Consider the following 16,811-nt stretch of genomic DNA (forward strand, 5'->3'; position numbering starts at 1 on the left):
CTCCAGCTCCTGTAATCGCGGAGGGAGGCGAGCGAGTGGGTGTCAGCGGTCCCTGCCCCACCGGGGGGGGGGGGGGGTGGCAAGAGAGCCCTAAACCCCCCACGGGACCAGCACGGGGTGTGCGTGGGGGGAATCATGAACCTGTGAAAATGCCCCCCAGCAGCAGCAAGAGGACTGAAGTCGGGGGGGGGGCAGGAGACCCTCCGGACCGGGGGGGCGGTGGGCTTGTGGGGCCGTGCCCGGGCGGGGGCCCGCCCCGGCGGCTGCAGCCCGGCCCCCGCCCGCCCCGCTCCGCCCCCCCCGGGCGCCCTCGTTGCCGCCGGCACCGGACGATCCCCGGTCCTGGGATGCTGCAGACGCCAGACTGGGACCCTCACTGCCCGTCCCGGCGGAGGGGCCGCTGCAAGCGCTGCCGCTCGCCCTCGGCAAGGTAGGGAAGCCCCCCCCCCCCCCCCCGCCCGCCGCCTCCGGTGCACGGCGCTGGGCATCCCTATGCACGGACACCGGGGTCTGCGGACCGGGGCTGCCCCCTGGGCTACGGTCCCGGCAGCGGAGCAGCCCCGGGGGTGGTGGCTGGGGGTCCGGGTCCGGGCAGCGGGGCTGCCCCGGGGGTGGTGGTGGGGGTCCGGGCAGCGGGGCTGCCCCGGGGGTGAGGGTCCGGGTCCGGGTCCAGGCAGCGGGGCTGCCCCGAGGGCGAAGGTCCGGGTCCGGGCAGCGGAGCAGCCCCGGGGGTGGTGGGGGGGGTCCGGGCAGCGGAGCAGCCCCGGGGCTGAGGGTCCGGTCCCCGGGACAAGCCCCGCGCAGTGTCCGGCCGCCCCCGGCCCCTTCCCCGCGGACCGGCCGCATCCCGGCGCGGCGGCCGGAGCCTGCCCGCCCGTGGCGGCTGCCAGTGGCCCCGGGCGGTGTCACTCAGGCGGGTGCCTGCCCGGGGAGGGAGCTGCGGGGGTGAGTCACAGGCAGGAAACCGATTGCATCAGGAACGGGGCTGTTTTTCCAGCCGGGGCTCCCGAAAAAACCCCGCTCCGGCCTCCCTCCCTCCATCCCTCCATCCTCTCTCTCCCCAGCGCCATGGAGAAGAGAGCCAGCCCCTCGGCCAGCAGCTCGGTGGCCTTGGCCTCGTCCTCCACGGCCACCTTCAAGGAAGAACTGCTGTGCCCCATCTGCTACGAGCCTTTCCGGGAAGCCGTGACGCTTTGCTGCGGCCACAACTTCTGCAAGAGCTGCGTGAGCCGTTCTTGGGAGCACCGGCACCACGTGTGTCCCGTCTGCAAAGAGGCCTCCTCGTTCGACGACCTCCACGTCAACCACACGCTCAACAACCTGGTGGAGATGATCCTCAAGGAGGAAGGACAGCGGCGGGGCCGGGCGGCCACCCTCTGTCCCCTGCATCACGAAGAAGCCAAACTCTTCTGCCTGGAGGATAAGGAGCTGGCGTGCTTCGCCTGCCAAAGCTCCAAGCAGCACGAAGGGCACAAGATGCGGCCGGTGCAGGAGGCGGCGGTGGATTTCAGGGTGAGGGATGCTCCAGGAAGAGCCGGGGGGGGGGGGGGGGGGGGACAACGACGACACACCGATGGCACGGAGAGGCACCCCAGCATCTGGAGGGGTGCAGCCCACGCACACCCTGGCACAAACTTGCCAGCTCAGGGCTTTGGCTCGTGCGCGGCGTGGTTGTACCCACCGGCGTGCCGGGATGAAAGACGAAGCAGCCACGCTGCGAGGGTGGGTCCCCACGGGAGTGCCCCTGCCACAGCGCTGCCCCACGCTCTCCCTGCCTAATAATTACCCGGTGCCACCCCGTCCCCCAGGGCCCGGCCGTTTGCCCTGTGCTAAAGGGGACCGGGGTGATCCTCCAAGGGGTTTGGCCCGGTCCCCTGCGTTTCCTCGGCTCGTTCATCCTCGGTCGGGCTGGATCCTGCCATGCTGGTTATTGCAGCAGCCGGTTATTGCAGCAGCGCTTTGGGGTTGGGAGCGTGTTTGGGATGGGGGGGGTTGCACAATTCCTCCAGCTGGGGAGGGACACAGGATGGGGAGAAAGCCCCGAGCCCCGCGGGGCAGGACAAGCTATGGCTGCGCGGGGAGGAGGAAGAGGAGGAGACGGGCTCTGGCCAGGAGCCGGGCATCATGCCAGGATCCGCCGTGTTTCCCGGCCGGGAAAGCAGCCATTGCCGCCCTGACTCAGCCCACGGGAGACGAGCCAGATTTCAAATGGCGCGGGGTGGCCGTGGGACTGCTGTTTTGCAAGGCTTGGCGGGCTGCCCGCAGTACCCAGCCTCCCTGGGAGCGGAGCAGCGGCTGCTGCGGGACAGGCAGGGACTTGAAGGGCTTAAAAACAGGGCGGGAGGATTCGCCATGGAGCAAAGCTCCTCTGCCTCGCTGCTTAGGGGCGGCGTGTTTGCACGGTCCGGCGCGGAGCTGACCCTGTGCAGCGCTGGCAGACCTCGGCCGCAGGAGGGGAAAGGGTGGATTGAGCAAGGATTCTGCTTAACCTCGTCCTACTGGGTTTGGGGCTCTTGTCTTTCCGCATTGGAAACCCTGGGCGTAGGCTTGCGAGGGTCCTGAAGGCGTCTCCTCCCCGCAGGCCAAGCTGAAGAACATGGAGACCTCCTTGCGGGAAAAGGCGAAGGATTTCGGGGCCGTGCATCGCTCCTACGAGTCCATCTCCAAACACAACCAGGTGCGTGGTCCCTCCTGGCAAGGAGGCAATGGGCCTGATCCTGACACATGCATGCACACGCCCTGGGCAGGAATGCAGCTGGCTCTGGGGTGAAGCACTGCACCCATCCTGGGCTGCTCCGTCTCTGAGTGAGGAGAGGGATGCTGGGGAGAGGAAGGACTCGGATGGGGAATTGGGCACCAGGGTGATGGGGCTGTGCCCGCTGTGGCAGCAAGGACATTGATTTGGGGAGGGCAGCGTGGTCCCAGCGAGTCCCAGAGCGCTGGAGCTGGTCGGAGGGCTCCGGAGGAACGTTTGGGGGAGGACGGGGGGAGCCCAAGGGGAGTCGTGGGCTCTGAAGGGAGGTGGTGACATCCCCACACGGGGCAGGTGGAAGCGGTGCGGCTGGAGGAGCAGATCAGGAGGGAGTTTGAGAAGCTGCACGAGTTCCTGCGGGGCGAGGAGAAGGCGCTGCTGGCCCAGGTGCAGCAGGAGACGCAGCACAAGCATGGCCTCATCGAGGGCAAGATGAAGCAGCTGGCGGAGGAGAGCCGGGCCCTGCTCAACGAAGCCCGCCAGCTCCAGGCGGACCTCAAGGAGGATGACTACACCTTCCTCATGGTAAAGCCCTGCCGGGGTGCTGGCCCATGCCCTGCGGGGTGTCACCCTCCCCGCGGCACCCTCCTGCCTCTGTCGGGGTGCGAGCAGGGTGCTGGGTGATCCTTTGGGTGTTTGCAAGCCCCCGTGATTCCTTACAAATGGGGTCTGATGCCTGGTGTCTCCTTCTCTTTCAGACCCACAAGAGCCGCAAGCGCAGGTAAGTCCCGGTCCCCACCACGTCCCCTGCCCGGTGACACAGGGTGCTCGGGGCGGCTGAGCACACCCCGCATCCCCTCCCTGGGGCATAACGGGGTCTCCTGCCTGGCTGCAGAGTGAGGTCTCTGCCCCAAGCGAGTTCCCGTACCCACGTGTCCCCTCTGGGTCTGGGTGCTCCGGCAGAAGAAGGTGCTGGGGGTCCCCAAGGCCAGGCAGCACCCCTGGGTGCCTCCGGGCAGGATGAGGTGGCACACGTGCAGAAACAAAGCAGCATTGCAAGTCTTGGAGGAAGCATTAAAACCCCGATATTGGGGGGATTTGGTGCTGGGATCTTCCTGGGGTGATTCACCACCCTCCTGGGGTGAGAGGAAGGTTTGGGAGATGTGGGGTGCTGGTGAGGAAGCCCCTGCCAAAACACCAGGTAGGTGCCAGGAAACCCAGCTCGGTCCCTTCCTCCATCCCTGACCCATCTCCATCCTCTGCCCTTGCCCCAGGATCGCCTGCACGGCCGAGGAGCCGGAGGCCGTGCCTTCGGGGATGGTCCTCGATGTCGCCAAGTACCTGGGCTCGCTGCAGTACAACGTGTGGAAGAAGATGCTGGACATCATCACCGCAGGTGAGCTGCTGGGTCCCCCCCCAAAGGGCGGTTGTCCCAGGGCTAAAGCGGCCTTTGCGTGGGGCAGCCCCGGGGGTGGTGGGTGCTGGAGAGAAGAGGAGCACGGAGCAGCCATGCCCACGGCTGAGGGGCCTGGGGAAAGGGATTGGAGAGCATAAAGGGTGCTGTGGAGCACTCGCACCCCGAAAATGAAGCCCTTGAGGGTGCATTTCTCCATGGTGAGCTGCGTTGTCCCCAGAAAGGAAGGCATGGACAGATGCAGGGCTCCAGCCCATCTAGGAGCTCATCCCTGCGGCAATCCGGGCTCCTAACGCACATATCCCCACCACAGTCCCCTTCAGCTTTGACCCCAACTCCGCGGCGGGCTGGCTCTCGGTGTCCGAGGACCTCACCAGTGTCACCAACGGGGGCTACAAGCTGCTGGTGGAGAATCCCGAGCGCTTCACCTCGGCCCCCTGCATCCTGGGCTCCTGCGGTTTCTCCACCGGCTTCCACACCTGGGAGGTGGACCTGGGCGGCATCACGAACTGGCGGGTGGGGGTGGCCCGGCCGCGCAGTGGCATCCACTGGACCTTCCACCACGATGCTCGCTCCGGCTTCTGGTACATCTACCGCCTGCCCGGGAAGGATGGCGAGACGTGCCGAGCATCCAACACGGCGCGTTCGGAGGCGGCGCTGGGCGACCTGAGACGGATCCGGGTGGAGCTGGACTGCGACGAAGGGGAGCTCTCCTTCTACGACGCCAACCGCAAGACCCACATCTACACCTTCCACGAGAAATTCGGAGGCACAGTCTTCCCCTACTTCTACGTGGGGGGTACGCCGGTGGGTGCGCTGCCTGAGGCGCTCCGCATCTGTCCCCTCCGGGTCCGTGTCCACGAGGATGTCCCTGTCTAGTGGCCACCACCTCCTGCCTGCATTTGGGGTTCTCCAGATGCCTTTTCAGCTTTCCTTAGAAAAAAAAAAAAATAAGGGGAAAAAGAATTTGTTATGTACTGTCTCTTTTTTTTAATCATCAATAAACACTCAGCTCTTCTAGTACGGCTCTGCACTGCTCTGTGCCCAAATCGCCCTGGCTCCTTTCCTGCCCTTCTCCATCACGGAGCAAAGCTGGGGAGGCTTTGGGGAGAAGGTATCTCCCTGCCAGGGGGCTGTAAATAGTAAATTAAACCATCCAGGGGCTTTCCAAGCTTGTACAAGTGCTGCAGCTTGCAGGGCTCTGAGTGTCCCTGCAGTGGGTAAAAGTAGGGGACAGTGGCCTTTGCCCATACACCTTGGGGACAGAAAATCGCACATGGCTTGGCTGGACACGGGCAGAAGCGTGTGTTTCCCCCCTACAAGAAAAACCAGCAATGGGGACATCCTTGAGGGTGACAATCCATCTCCTCTTACCCATATCCCCATGACTTTACCCCTCTGAGGGGCTTTTCTGTAAATCCCCAGCTCCGGGAGTCAGGTGATGATGTGCGGTTGGTGTTTGGAGGTGGAGGAGGTTCAGGGGTGGGATTGGGGGGGGTTGGGGGGACAAAACCCACCCTCTGCAACCCCGTGCTGGGTCTGGCCCAATATTAATTGTACCAAAAAGGCTTTTTCCTCCACCCTGGTGAGCCCTTGGGGTTTAAAGGTGATGTCCTGGGGAAAGGGAGGGTGCCTGGTGGGCCGTGCTGCCCTCGCTGCCTGGCGCAGCCTGGCCAGGACCTCGCTGGCAGGATGCTGATATTAACGGGTGGTTTCCATGGTTTCTCACCATTTGCATAGGATGCTCCTTAGGAACGAGAGCTGGCGGCGGAAAAACAAAAGGGAGATATTGGAGGCGTGCGGTGCGGGGGCGACCCCGGGGGTCCTCCACCTTCCTTACGTCGGCTGACGTTATCTATTTCCAACTGAGCATCCCTGGATACGGGGAAAGGAAGAAAATCGGTGCGAGTGTCCCATCTCCCTCCCTGTGCCGTACCCCGACGCTGCCCATCACCCCCCGAAAAGCTGGCGCTGCCTGGAAATTTGGGCATCCAGCGCCCGATTTGGGCAGAAGCGAGGTGTTATTTGGGAACAATAAAAAGGTGGTGAAGCTCTTTGAGTTGCCGGGGCTGCAGCAGGATGAGGTGTTTGTCTTTGTCAGGTCCGAAGGGAGCATTTTCCTCCCGCGGCTGCGAGTGCCAGAGCAGGTGTCTGGCGTAAAAATGGCAATAAAGGGTGAAATGAGGCATCGCTTTGGACAGCGAAACTGAAACATTTTACTTTTTTTCGAATCATTTGGTGAAAAATTGGTTGGCAGGCAACAATATGAATTAATGAACTGGTTGGCTCCCTAAGACTCTGTGATTTTTAGTATAATCAACGGTACCTGCATCTTCCCCTGAGCTTAATTTCATTCCCACAGAGGCAGAGAAATGGCTTTAAGCGAAAACTTAAAGCTTGCGGCAACGGGTGATGTCTCCCCGGGACTGAGCGTTTGCTCGCACATCCGAGCAAACAAAACGATCCGCCAAAACGTTGGCGGACAAATTTGGGGAAAGCTCCGGTAAGGGGCAGATGGGTTTTAGGTGGGACCTTCCTCTGCGGCCATCGCATCCTTCCCCGATGCCTGAGATCCCACCTGGGACACGCCGGTTATTTGCAGGACCCTTTCCGAGCTCAAACCTTCCTCCTTGCGGCAATTAGAAGGATCTATTATTATTATTATTTTTTATTATTTTTTATTATTTTTACTATTATTTTAGCACCCTTTTTGGCTCTCACGCCGAGGAAGGGAGCGATGACCCCCCCTCCAGCCTGCGGGGTGCCCGGGATCCCCATCCCCATCCATCCCTGCGCTGCTCCCCTGCCAGGGGCGGGTGGGCACGGCTGCTTCACGGGTGGGCGTGGGGTGCGAGTGGGGCTCCCCGGTTTTTGGGTGGGGAAGCCGGGGGGGGAGTGAATCCAACCGGGGGCGACACGATGAACCCCCCCACCCCACCCCACCAGGCTGTACCGACACCGACACCCCCCCGCAGCATTTTTCCCGCCCCCCCTTAATAGGGACGGGCGATATTTCGGAGAAGCAGGCGGCTCTCCCATTGGCTCGCAGCCGGGCGATGATGTCATTTCTGCCCAATCCGGGGGAGGGCAGCACCTTTTCCCCGCCCCCCCCCCCCCCCCAGCCCTCCCTCCCCCCGGGTACCAGCCAGCGCTGGGGCCGGTGCATCCCGGAGGGGTCGGGGTGGGGGGGCAAGTGGGGACCCCCCCCGTCCAAGGAGTTTTTTCCCGGGGTGTGCACAGCCCCCGGGCAGCCCGGAGGATGCAGGATCCTGGGGACGGATCCTGCACCGGGTCCCCAGCGCTGGGGCAGGGGGGGGTCGGGGTTCAGCCTGTGCCCTGGCAGTGATGGCCGGGATCTGCCGACGGCTCTTCCCAGGGCCAGGAATCCTCTGGGACAAGGAGGGTCCGAACCTGTGGGTCTTCTTGCTGAAGGATCTGCGGATGCTGAACGTTTGGGGGGGAAGGTTGGAGATATCCTGGGAGAAGAATGGAGGGAGGGGGATGCAGAGCCCACCTCCAGCCCTGCAACCCCCACCCCCCCCCGAGCACATCTGGAGGATGGGAAGGGGCTCGGGGGGAACACCGTATACGCTCACCCCACCCTTAGGGTCTCCCCTGGGTGCCTGCTCTCAGCAGAGGGGCATCCCGGGACACACGGACCTTCCTACAGGAGCATCCTCGTGGTCCAGCCCAGATGGACCACAGGCTGCAGATGGGTCCCATGGGCTGTGTGCCCATGGCAAAAGGTTTTTTCCATCTATCCCACCCTGGATAGGGTTTGGATGCTGGCACTGGGATGTGGAGCAAGTTTCCCTAAGCCAGCAGGCTGCAGCCGTGGGAAGAGGCAAACCCTCCTGTGGCCTCCTCTCGCTGCTGGGGCTCTTTCCAGAATAAGTCTGGCTCCATGGCCAACCTTTCCTTCTGCCATCTCCTATGCTGGGAGATGCTCCCATGCCAGGCTGACCGCCAGAGAGGGTTTGGTGGGAATGGTGTGGATGGGAAAGGGGTGGCCCACGGCAGCCTGCAGTCCCCATCACGCTGGATAGACCCAAATCTCCTTTTTCTGTGCCTTGTTTAGTTGAGACCAGCACATGCTGCTGGAGCAAAACAGTTCCCGGAGTTGGAACAGCCAGGAGGTTTTGTGGGGTGGAGGCTGACAGCCCTTAGGGATGGTGGCCACCAAGTGTCCCCAGAGCCACTGCCTTACACAGAGGCTCCAGGAGCTGAAACCAAGCTGGTCCCCCCAAATGCTGGTCCTGTGGAGCTGGGGGACAAGGAGGCACCTCTGGATGTGACCCCCCATTCCCCCCCCAGGGCTCACAGCATGTCCCCTGCCTCCAGCAACCCCAGCCAGCCATGCAGCTAAACTGTGGCCACCAACGCGGGCTGGCAAGGAGAGGTTTGTGCCCCGAGCCTGGACCACGTGGAGCTCAAAGGAACGTTTCAGCAAAGTCCCCTGCACCCCCCCCCCCCGGCTCCGTGGGGTGCCACGCATCCCGGTGCCAGCCACGGCAGGGACCGTCCCACAGCCACGTGGGTCCCCACAATGGCTGTTTGTCCCCCAGTTGGCCGCTACGTCTTGACTCTTTCCTCCCCTTGGCTGCTCCATTTCAGGGCTGTGATCCGTTCCCTCTGCAGCCCCTCGCATGTCCCACGGGCATCCTACCCACGGCACCCATGCCTGCGTGGGCACCCCAACCTTACTGAGCCAGGGGGGCTCCGGCACGGAGCTCGCTCATCCTCCCAGCGTTAAAGGAGGGAAGCGATGTGCCATTAAGTTTCAACGGGACGCGTTACGGATGCCCCACCATGAGCTAAATGGCTGAGCTGCGGTGTCACGCATGCGATGTCACCTCCACTTCCAGCTGGGTCACCCCGTCCTTCCCCATGTCCTGAGGCCATGGGCTTTGCAAAGCCACCCTACATTTGTTTTCCAGGGGGAACCACCTCCCCACCGCCGCCCTAGTGCTCCTTGCATAACGGAGGCGACCGGTACCTAAATATACCCGCACGGTTCCCGGGAGGTGCCGGGCTTGTGATCACCGTCAGATGCAGCCGTCGGCGATAAATAGGCCGGAGCGAAGTAGATTTGGGGGAAGGAGAGTCATTTTGTAGGAAGGGCGCAGCCCTAAAGAGGTGTCCTAGCTCTGCCGGGGCTCCCCGGGGACCTCCGCTCCCCCCAGCATCCATGGCGGCATCGCACCAAAATAGTTTCGGGATCTGGGACTCGGTCTCTCCGAGTTCCCGTTGCCCAGTTTGTAGAAGGAGGATAACGAGTCCTCCAGTGCCTTCGGGGCTGGGAATGGGGCAGGCCGGGCTTGTGCCACATCCTGGTGCTGGGGGGATGGAGAGGACCCCCCCACAGCCCGGGTCGGTGTGGGGCGAGGGGGGAGCGGGGCGGTTTGGCCCCATTGGAGATGCCACCGTGGCCCCATTAAAGCCTCCGAGTCCCCTTCTTTGTCACTTTGTCACTCTACAGCTTTGTCCTGCTCTAGCCGAGAGCCGAAGCTTGCTTTCCACCACGCGCTCAGCCCTTTCAACCCATCACACCCCCCCAGCACCCCCCAAAACCCCTTTTTTCGCCCTCCCTTTGCCTCCTGCCCCACCCCACCCCCGCTTTTAGCATTTTTTCCCCTTTTAATTTTTTTTTTAGCCCCCCTTTTATTTATTTATTTAATTAATTGATTTATTTCTTTATTCCCACCCCCCCCCCGCCAAAGCCCAACCCGAAAATAGCTGCTCGCCGTGATGTCACCGGGCTGGTACCCGGTTCGTACAGTCCCTTAACCAATCAACGGCGGCGGTTCGGCTGAGCCAATCACCGACCGGGATGGTGATGTCATATGGGGGGGGCACTGGGGGGGCCCCCCCCCCGGGTGGGATGCTCCGCGCAACCCCCCGCGCCCGCGTTAAATGAGCCCGGAGAGCAAAGCGGAGAAGCAAAGCCCAAGCGCCGGCGGTGGGGTGAGTGCCTGGGGGGGGGGGGCTTGGTTAATTGGGGGGGGCTTGGTTAATTGAGGGGGGGATGTTTTTTGGAAGGTAAAGGGGTGAAAAGTTTTTTGGGAGGGGTATTTGGGGGGGGGAGGTTTCCGGGGGGTCCCTGGATGTCGCTTTCTGGCCGCGACACCCCTTTTTGTCCCCCTCCCCATCCCTCCAGCATCCTCCTCGCCGTGCCCGGGGCAACCCCCAGCCCACCCACTCACCCCCCCCCGCCGCGCCCCCAACTGCTTTTGGGGCAACCCACGCCCGGGGTGCGGGGATGGAGCTCAGCATCCTCCGTCTCGCCTCGCCCCAGCAGCCCCGGGGGACCCAGCACCCTCAGGACCCCCAGAGGACTGCGGCACCTCGCCCGGACCCCCCCCCCCTCCTCCTCAAAATGTGGGACCCCCCCTCCGGAAGACAGGACCAGCCTGAATTATTGATGGTGGCAGGATGCTGGCGGAGGTGACCTGCTCTCAGCAGGCGCTGAAATATTTATTCCAGGGAGGGGGGAAAAGCGAGGGGGAGGAAGGGAGGAGGCGGCTGCCATCCTGCTTCTCCCCCGGAGCGGGGGGGGGGGGAAGCATCCATCGCTTCGCAAGCTTCAAAGGAGGGAGCGGGGAGCCCCCTCCATTCCTCCATCCCCTCCCTCCATCGCTGGGTGCTTCTGCCAGGGAAGGGGATGGGAGATGGCGGGGGGGGGGTGTCCCCCACCGTCTCAGGGGAACTCCAGAGGGGATCAGGGTGTAAAACCGGGTTGCAGCCCTTTGGGGGGGTCGGATCGGTTCCCGTCCCTGCCATGTGCACCTCGCTGGGAGCAGGATGGTTCCCGCAGCCTCTCCCTGCTGGGGGGTTTGAGGGAGGTTTCAGCCTGGGGGTGACAGCAGTGGCAGGGCCCCAACCACACCCCGCTCCCCTTGGGCTGGCCATGTGGGTCGTGGCGGGGGGGGGGAACCGTTACTGGGAAGCAGAAAGGGAATGGAGCTCAGCAGGGAGGGGTTTCCCTCTTGGAGGAGCCTCCAAACACCTTGAACAGCATCTTCATCCAGTGAGGAGGAGTGGGGCTGGCAGCCCACCACCCACCTTACCCCCCCCCCCACCCCAGCTGGCAGCAACCCCAAGGATGGACCCCATCTTCCTCCCCATTTCGGGTCTGATGGGCGATTTCTGCATTTTATCCTCCAGCCAGGGCACGAACGCCACGTGAGGTCTGGCAGAAGGGTTTCTGTAGCATGAAATGCATCCAGGTTCCCCCCCGCGAAGCCCAGGGAAAATGAAGATTTGGGGTGGTAATGCGAGGAGCGGGGAGGCACGAGCAAGAGAAATGCTTTCAGCAAACGCAGGCAGCTTCCAGCCGGGCTGTCGGAGCTCCAGGCACAGCCTCGTGTCGGCACACGAGCCATCGGAGCATCCCCACCCCGCCTTGGCACCGCGCTTGGCAAGAGCCGTCTAGGGCAAAACCCTTCAGCCAGGCGAGGAGGAAAGCCCTGGGTGGGGGGTACACCCCTGGGTAACCCCCAAACCTGACCAGCTCTGGCTCCAGGGGTCACCTAAAAAAGGGTGAGCATCTCCAGGAAAGGTGTCCCTGGCAGGCTGTCCCCAAATTTTTTCCCTGTTCCCCTCTGGCGACCGCGGGCCGGTTATTTGTGTGATGCTTGTGTCAGATCCCAGCAGGATGGGGGACGAGGGGTTGGGATTTCTTGGGACCCCCCAGCTCGAGCTGGGTCTGGGTGTGATGTAGCTGTGGGAGCCGGCAGTGCCCTGACAGCCCTGGGACGCCCACGGCGGGGTTGCCCCTTCCCTGGGGAGCTGGCAGGATTTAAGAGTCCCTATTTTAAAGAAGGAATTTTTTTTTCCCCTTAGAAACAAAAGCCATGTAGAATTCCAAAACCCAAACTCAGCCCCCCGCTTTGGCACAGCCAGGAAGGGCATTTCCACCGGGAAACCCCTCTGATGCCACCGACACCCCGTTTGTGTCCCACAGAAACCCTGGGAAAGGGGGATAGCCCCGGCTTATCTGGGTTTTAATGAATGTCTGGGTGTTGCCGCCCCGTGCCAGGTCTCGTGCTCACCCTGGGGCTCTGCACCCCGGGGATGGGTGGGGGGTCCCGGGAATGCCCCCACACCTGACCCACAGCCACGGAGACCCCCGGAGAGGCTCCCAGTGGGATGCGGGAGAGTGTCCCAGTGCATCAGCCCTTCTGCCTGTGGTCTGGCAAGGGGCGAGCTGAGGACTGGGGCTCTCTAGACATGAGTGGGGGTGGCAGCGGGGGTGGGCTTGGGTCACAGCAGAGGCTGTGCAAAGGGGTCACACTTGTCGGGGGGGGGTGCATGTGCATGCCGTTCCCGACACACGTGTGCACACGTGTGGGTTGTGCAGACGTTGGGCAGCCCGGAGCGGGGAAGGGCTGTGTGTGCCAGGCACATGCCACCGGCTGCTGCCCTCGTCCCAGTGTGTGCCCATCACACACCAGTGCGTGCCCATCTCACCAGTGCATGCCCACACACCGGTGTGTGCCCCTCACATCAGACCAGCGTGGGCTCATCACACCATACCAGTGTGTGCCCATCCCAACAGCACGTACCCATCACATCACACCATGTGTGAGTGCCCACCACACCATCCCAGCGTGTCCCTCACATCACACCAGCGTGTGCCCATCACACCGGTGTGTGCTCATCACACCAGCCTGTACCCACCCCACCAGCACGTACCTATCTCACCAGTGCATGCCCATCACACCACACCAGTGTGTCCCTTGCACCACATCAGTGTGTTCTCATCACACCAGTGTGTGCCCATCTCACCAGTGGGAACCCACCACACCATCCCAGTGTGCCCCTCACACCACACCAGTGTGTTCTTATCGCACCGGTGTGTGCCCATCACACTAGTGTGGGCTCATTGCACCACTCTGTACCTATCCCAACAGCACGTACCCATCACTTCACGCCACATCTGTGTGCCCATCACACCAGTGTGTCCCTCACACCACACCAGTGTGTGCCCATCTCACCAGTGTGTGCCCACCCCACCACACCAGTGTGTGCCCACCCCATGCCCCCAGCATGTGCCCACCCCAGCACCCCCAGCGTGCATGTGAAGCCACGTGTGGGCAGCTGTCCCGCGGGGGACAGGCAGGGCTGGACGATGTCCCCAGCCGCTGGGACACCCCGCGCTGATCCTGGCTCTTTCCTCCCCCAGGCCCCAGGAACACTCTTGCTGCAGACGCCCAAGGATCGCCACGCCATGACTCTGGCTGGTACGGCACCGGCATGGGGTCACGCGTGGGGATGGGGGACACCGCGGCGTGCCCGGCCCCACGTACCCAGCCCTGGCACCTACCCCATGCTGGGCACCCCTAGTTTGAGCAGGGCCCCATCCGAACCGCCCCAGGGATAGCTGTGCCCCGGGCTAACCTGGGATATTCGCAGCATCCCAGCGGTCACAGGCAAGGGGTCACGCATGTGGCTGACGCACCAGGACAGACATAACCCCTGTGGCCATCAGCAAGGCACCCCACCTCTGCGTGCCTCAGTTTCCCTTTTGCGTGCCTTGCTTCCCCCACCCAGATCACCCTGCTTGCAATATCTGGGCAAACTTTGGTGCCAGCCACCATCCCTATCCCAGCCCTTCCCTGGCACATGGTCCTGCTGCAGATGCCTGGCAGGACCCCCCCCCCCGACTCCTCTGACCCCAATCCCACCATCTCTTCCCAGCTTACAAAGAGAAGATGAAGGAGCTGCCTCTCGTCTCCCTCTTTTGCTCCTGTTTCCTCTCGGACCCCCTGAACAAGCCGGCGTACACATATGAAGGTAGGAGCCTGCTGCCCACCCACAGTCGGGGGCTGCGTGAATGGTGGGGGCAGCGGGGGGGCTGCAGACCCCCCCCTTGGCATGACCGGGGTCACCCTCAAACCGAGGGAGGTGGTTCCACAGTTTGCTGGTGCCAGCTGGAAGCAGGGGGCCGGGTCAGGGTCAGGGTGGGGGGGAGCTCAGGCAGCCCCGCAGCCCCCCTCCGCCGCGGCTCCGCTGCACGAAGCGCCGGGCGTGGGCTCGGTATTTTTAGGCAGACGGCGTCGGGTGATTCAGACTGATTCATGTCAGTGGATCCAGAGGCGACAGCGGCAATGGAGGGGGATGTCCAGCCTTGGGGGGGGGGCTCCTGCTGGCTAGCTGTGGGGGGATCTGCAGCTAGAAAGGGGCTTCGTGGTCCCATTCCCCGTCCCCGAAGCAGGGCTGAACCCTGCCCTGTTTGCTCGCTTCTCCCTCGGGGGGATGCCCAGCCCCTCAGCTCACCCAAATATTCCCAGCTCAGCCCCCTTGATGGGCATCTTGGAGACCCTACCCCAACCCACGACATCGGGGCTGAACCACAGGGGTGCGTTTGGGGTGCGGGGATTTGGGTGAAACCCATGGAGATCGGGGGAAGTGGTGGCCCATTGCGGGAGCTGCAGGTGCGGGTGGTTTGCCCGAAGGGGTGGGATGCACCCGTGCCGGCGGTCAGCCCGTGCCCCTCTCCCAGCAGACACGGTAGACCTCACCTGGTGCGTCATCTCTGACATGGAAGTCATCGAGCTCAACAAGCGCACCTCGGGGCAGTCCTTCGAGGTCATCTTGAAGCCCCCATCGTTCGACGGCATCCCCGAGTTCAACGCCTCCCTGCCCCGGCGGCGCGACCCGTCCCTGGAGGAGATCCAGAAGAAGCTGGAGGCGGCGGAGGAGAGGAGGAAGGTAGGTCTGGTGGCTCCTGCGTGGCAGGGCAGCACGGGGACGGGCCATGGGGACACGCAGCCTTGCACTCGGGGTGCTCGCCCGGCAAGGTAAGCCCGCTTTTGGGGACGTCGCTGAGTTTGGAGAGGGCGGTTTTGGCCAGGAGGGGAAGGGACCCGTGGTCCGCGTGGCCATCGCTGTCCGCTTTGCCTGTGCAGTACCAAGAGGCTGAGCTGCTGAAGCATCTGGCGGAGAAGCGGGAGCACGAGCGGGAGGTCATCCAGAAGGCCATCGAGGAGAACAACAACTTCATCAAAATGGCCAAAGAGAAGCTGGCGCAGAAGATGGAGTCCAACAAGGAGAACCGCGAAGCCCATTTAGCAGCCATGCTGGAGCGCTTGCAGGAGAAGGTGAGGGCCTGGTGAGGAGGGAGGGGGGAACGTGCTGGGACACCGGTCCAGGAGGGTGTCACAGGGCACTTGGGCACCCTGCATGGCTCTTGGGGTGGCATTACCCCCCGGGGACACCACCAAAGTGGGGACCCCCTCTTCGCTTCCCACCACGCAGCAATACCCAAAGACAGCATCCCACCCGGGGTGGGGGGGGTCCTGCCCGGGGACCCACCGAGCCTGATGTGTCCGTAGGCTCACGAGCGGTCGGCGGGTGGAGAGCTGGGACCTGTGTCTTGTCCACAGACGTGCAAAGCCTTTGCCTCCCCCGTGTCCCACCGTGATGGCCTCGACCCGCCGCTTGCAATTTTTCCACCTCCCGGGTGACAGATCCTCCCCCGGTCCCTTCCCCAGAGGCCGCGGAGCCGACAGCTCCCCGGCAGAGCTGGAGGGGTCCGTGCTGCCATGCTAGGAGATGCTTCCACCCTGCCAGCCTGTGCAGACCTCTTCTCTCTCCCCGAAGCAGGTCTGTTCCCAACCTCAGCATGGAAGGTCCCACCCTCACCACCTCCAGCTCCCTCCAAAACATCCCTTCTGCAAGGAGCTCGCCCAGTGCCCTTCTCCAAACGCCTCAGCTAGCCTTGGGTCAGAGGCAGAGAGCACGAGATAATGAAGGACAATCCGAGCTAACCCCATCTCCTTGGGGCTCCCGGTCCATCCCGTCTGGTTGACGTCTACCTCCTAGCTAGAGGGCGAGGACAATCTGTCCCTGAGTGCCTCCACAGTCCTTAAAACACCCCAGGGGAGGAGAGGACGCTGTTGACCCACCGGTGGTGTCCCTCGGGGGATGAACCTCGCGAACGCCCTCGTGCCTTCGAACCCCTCCGAAGCCGCTGGCCTGCCCGTGGGGACCCCGAAGTCCGTCGAGCTAACGCGTGTCCCCCCCTCCTTCCCTCCTACCCCCCCCCCCCCCACAGGACAAACACGCGGAAGAAGTGAGGAAAAACAAGGAGCTCAAGGAAGAAGCCTCCAGGTAAAGAGGCGATGGTTGGACTGACAGCTCCGGGGAGGTGGCGGAGGCTGCCGCAGCGCAAGGTCGGATGGTGGAAGGGTGGACGTTTCCTCTGCTTTCTTTGTTCGTGAATGTAAAGAGTTGACCGGTGAAGCCATCCTAGTCGTTTCGGGGAGGGTGGGGAGGGAGGAGAAAGGAGGGAGGGTGGGCGGGAGGGTGCCGGCTTCGGGATGCCCACCTCCTTGGTGGGTCTCGCGCGCCGCCCGTCAACCAGGTCCGGAGGAGACAGCCGAGGGCTGGTGAAGCGGAGGAGGTGGCCCCCCCGGGGAAAAGCCGGAGGGGGGGACAGAGCGGGTGGGGAGGGAAGGGACGGGAGGGGGGGGAAATGTGCGTTGTGTGTGACTTTAATTTGGTGCTGGGCAGGCAGGGCGGGCAGGCGGGCGTCCCTCTGACTTCTTTCTTCTCCTCCATCCCACCCCGTCAATGGGCAGCAGCATCTCTTGACGTCCCTCCCTCCCTTTTTCCCGCCTGGACTCAGGGCCTCTTGCCCGGAGCGGGCGTTATTTGCCCATAGACCTTATAGAACTATTCTGGGGAAGGGGGAGAAGAGAT

The 16,811-nt window shown here is 63.2% G+C and overlaps 2 protein-coding genes across 7 annotated transcripts; both read left to right on the top strand.

The window, feature by feature from the left end:
* The first annotated feature begins 313 nt into the window (after positions 1 to 313).
* Positions 314 to 5,129, top strand: TRIM35 (tripartite motif containing 35). Of its 2 annotated transcripts, none has more exons than XM_052810231.1 (7): positions 314 to 430; positions 1,065 to 1,512; positions 2,546 to 2,677; positions 3,047 to 3,277; positions 3,451 to 3,473; positions 3,967 to 4,088; positions 4,420 to 5,129. In XM_052810231.1, exons 1-7 carry the CDS (start codon positions 348 to 350, stop codon positions 4,983 to 4,985), a joined length of 1,605 nt encoding a protein of 534 aa, XP_052666191.1. In that variant the 5' UTR covers positions 314 to 347; the 3' UTR covers positions 4,986 to 5,129. The 2 variants fall into 2 exon arrangements, with proteins under 2 accessions (XP_052666191.1, XP_052666192.1); XM_052810232.1 differs by having other exon boundaries at positions 2,582 to 2,677.
* Positions 5,130 to 9,961: 4,832 nt separating this feature from the next.
* On the top strand, positions 9,962 to 16,375 carry STMN4 (stathmin 4). Of its 5 annotated transcripts, none has more exons than XM_052810301.1 (6): positions 9,962 to 10,070; positions 13,291 to 13,348; positions 13,806 to 13,901; positions 14,611 to 14,819; positions 15,017 to 15,208; positions 16,165 to 16,375. In XM_052810301.1, exons 1-6 carry the CDS (start codon positions 10,020 to 10,022, stop codon positions 16,222 to 16,224), a joined length of 666 nt encoding a protein of 221 aa, XP_052666261.1. In that variant the 5' UTR covers positions 9,962 to 10,019; the 3' UTR covers positions 16,225 to 16,375. The 5 variants fall into 5 exon arrangements, with proteins under 5 accessions (XP_052666261.1, XP_052666262.1, XP_052666259.1 ...); XM_052810302.1 differs by having other exon boundaries at positions 14,614 to 14,819; XM_052810299.1 differs by lacking the exon at positions 16,165 to 16,375 and adding an exon at positions 15,714 to 16,154.
* Positions 16,376 to 16,811: the final 436 nt, after the last annotated feature.

The sequence above is a fragment of the Harpia harpyja genome, chromosome 15 (genome assembly GCF_026419915.1).
Source record: "Harpia harpyja isolate bHarHar1 chromosome 15, bHarHar1 primary haplotype, whole genome shotgun sequence".
Classification (NCBI taxonomy): Eukaryota; Metazoa; Chordata; class Aves; order Accipitriformes; family Accipitridae; genus Harpia; species Harpia harpyja.

Excerpts from the sequence above, each read along its gene's own strand:
- STMN4 (XM_052810299.1), top strand. The coding sequence starts at position 10,020 with ATGAGCCCGGAGAGCAAAGCGGAGAAGCAAAGCCCAAGCGCCGGCGGT. Across the intron at positions 13,902-14,610 it reads GCCGGCGTACACATATGAAG|CAGACACGGTAGACCTCACC; the intron begins GTAGGAGCCTGC and ends CCCCTCTCCCAG. Across the intron at positions 14,820-15,016 it reads CGGCGGAGGAGAGGAGGAAG|TACCAAGAGGCTGAGCTGCT; the intron begins GTAGGTCTGGTG and ends TTGCCTGTGCAG.
- TRIM35 (XM_052810231.1), top strand. The coding sequence starts at position 348 with ATGCTGCAGACGCCAGACTGGGACCCTCACTGCCCGTCCCGGCGGAGG. Across the intron at positions 431-1,064 it reads TGCCGCTCGCCCTCGGCAAG|CGCCATGGAGAAGAGAGCCA; the intron begins GTAGGGAAGCCC and ends CTCTCTCCCCAG. Across the intron at positions 1,513-2,545 it reads AGGCGGCGGTGGATTTCAGG|GCTTGCGAGGGTCCTGAAGG; the intron begins GTGAGGGATGCT and ends CCCTGGGCGTAG.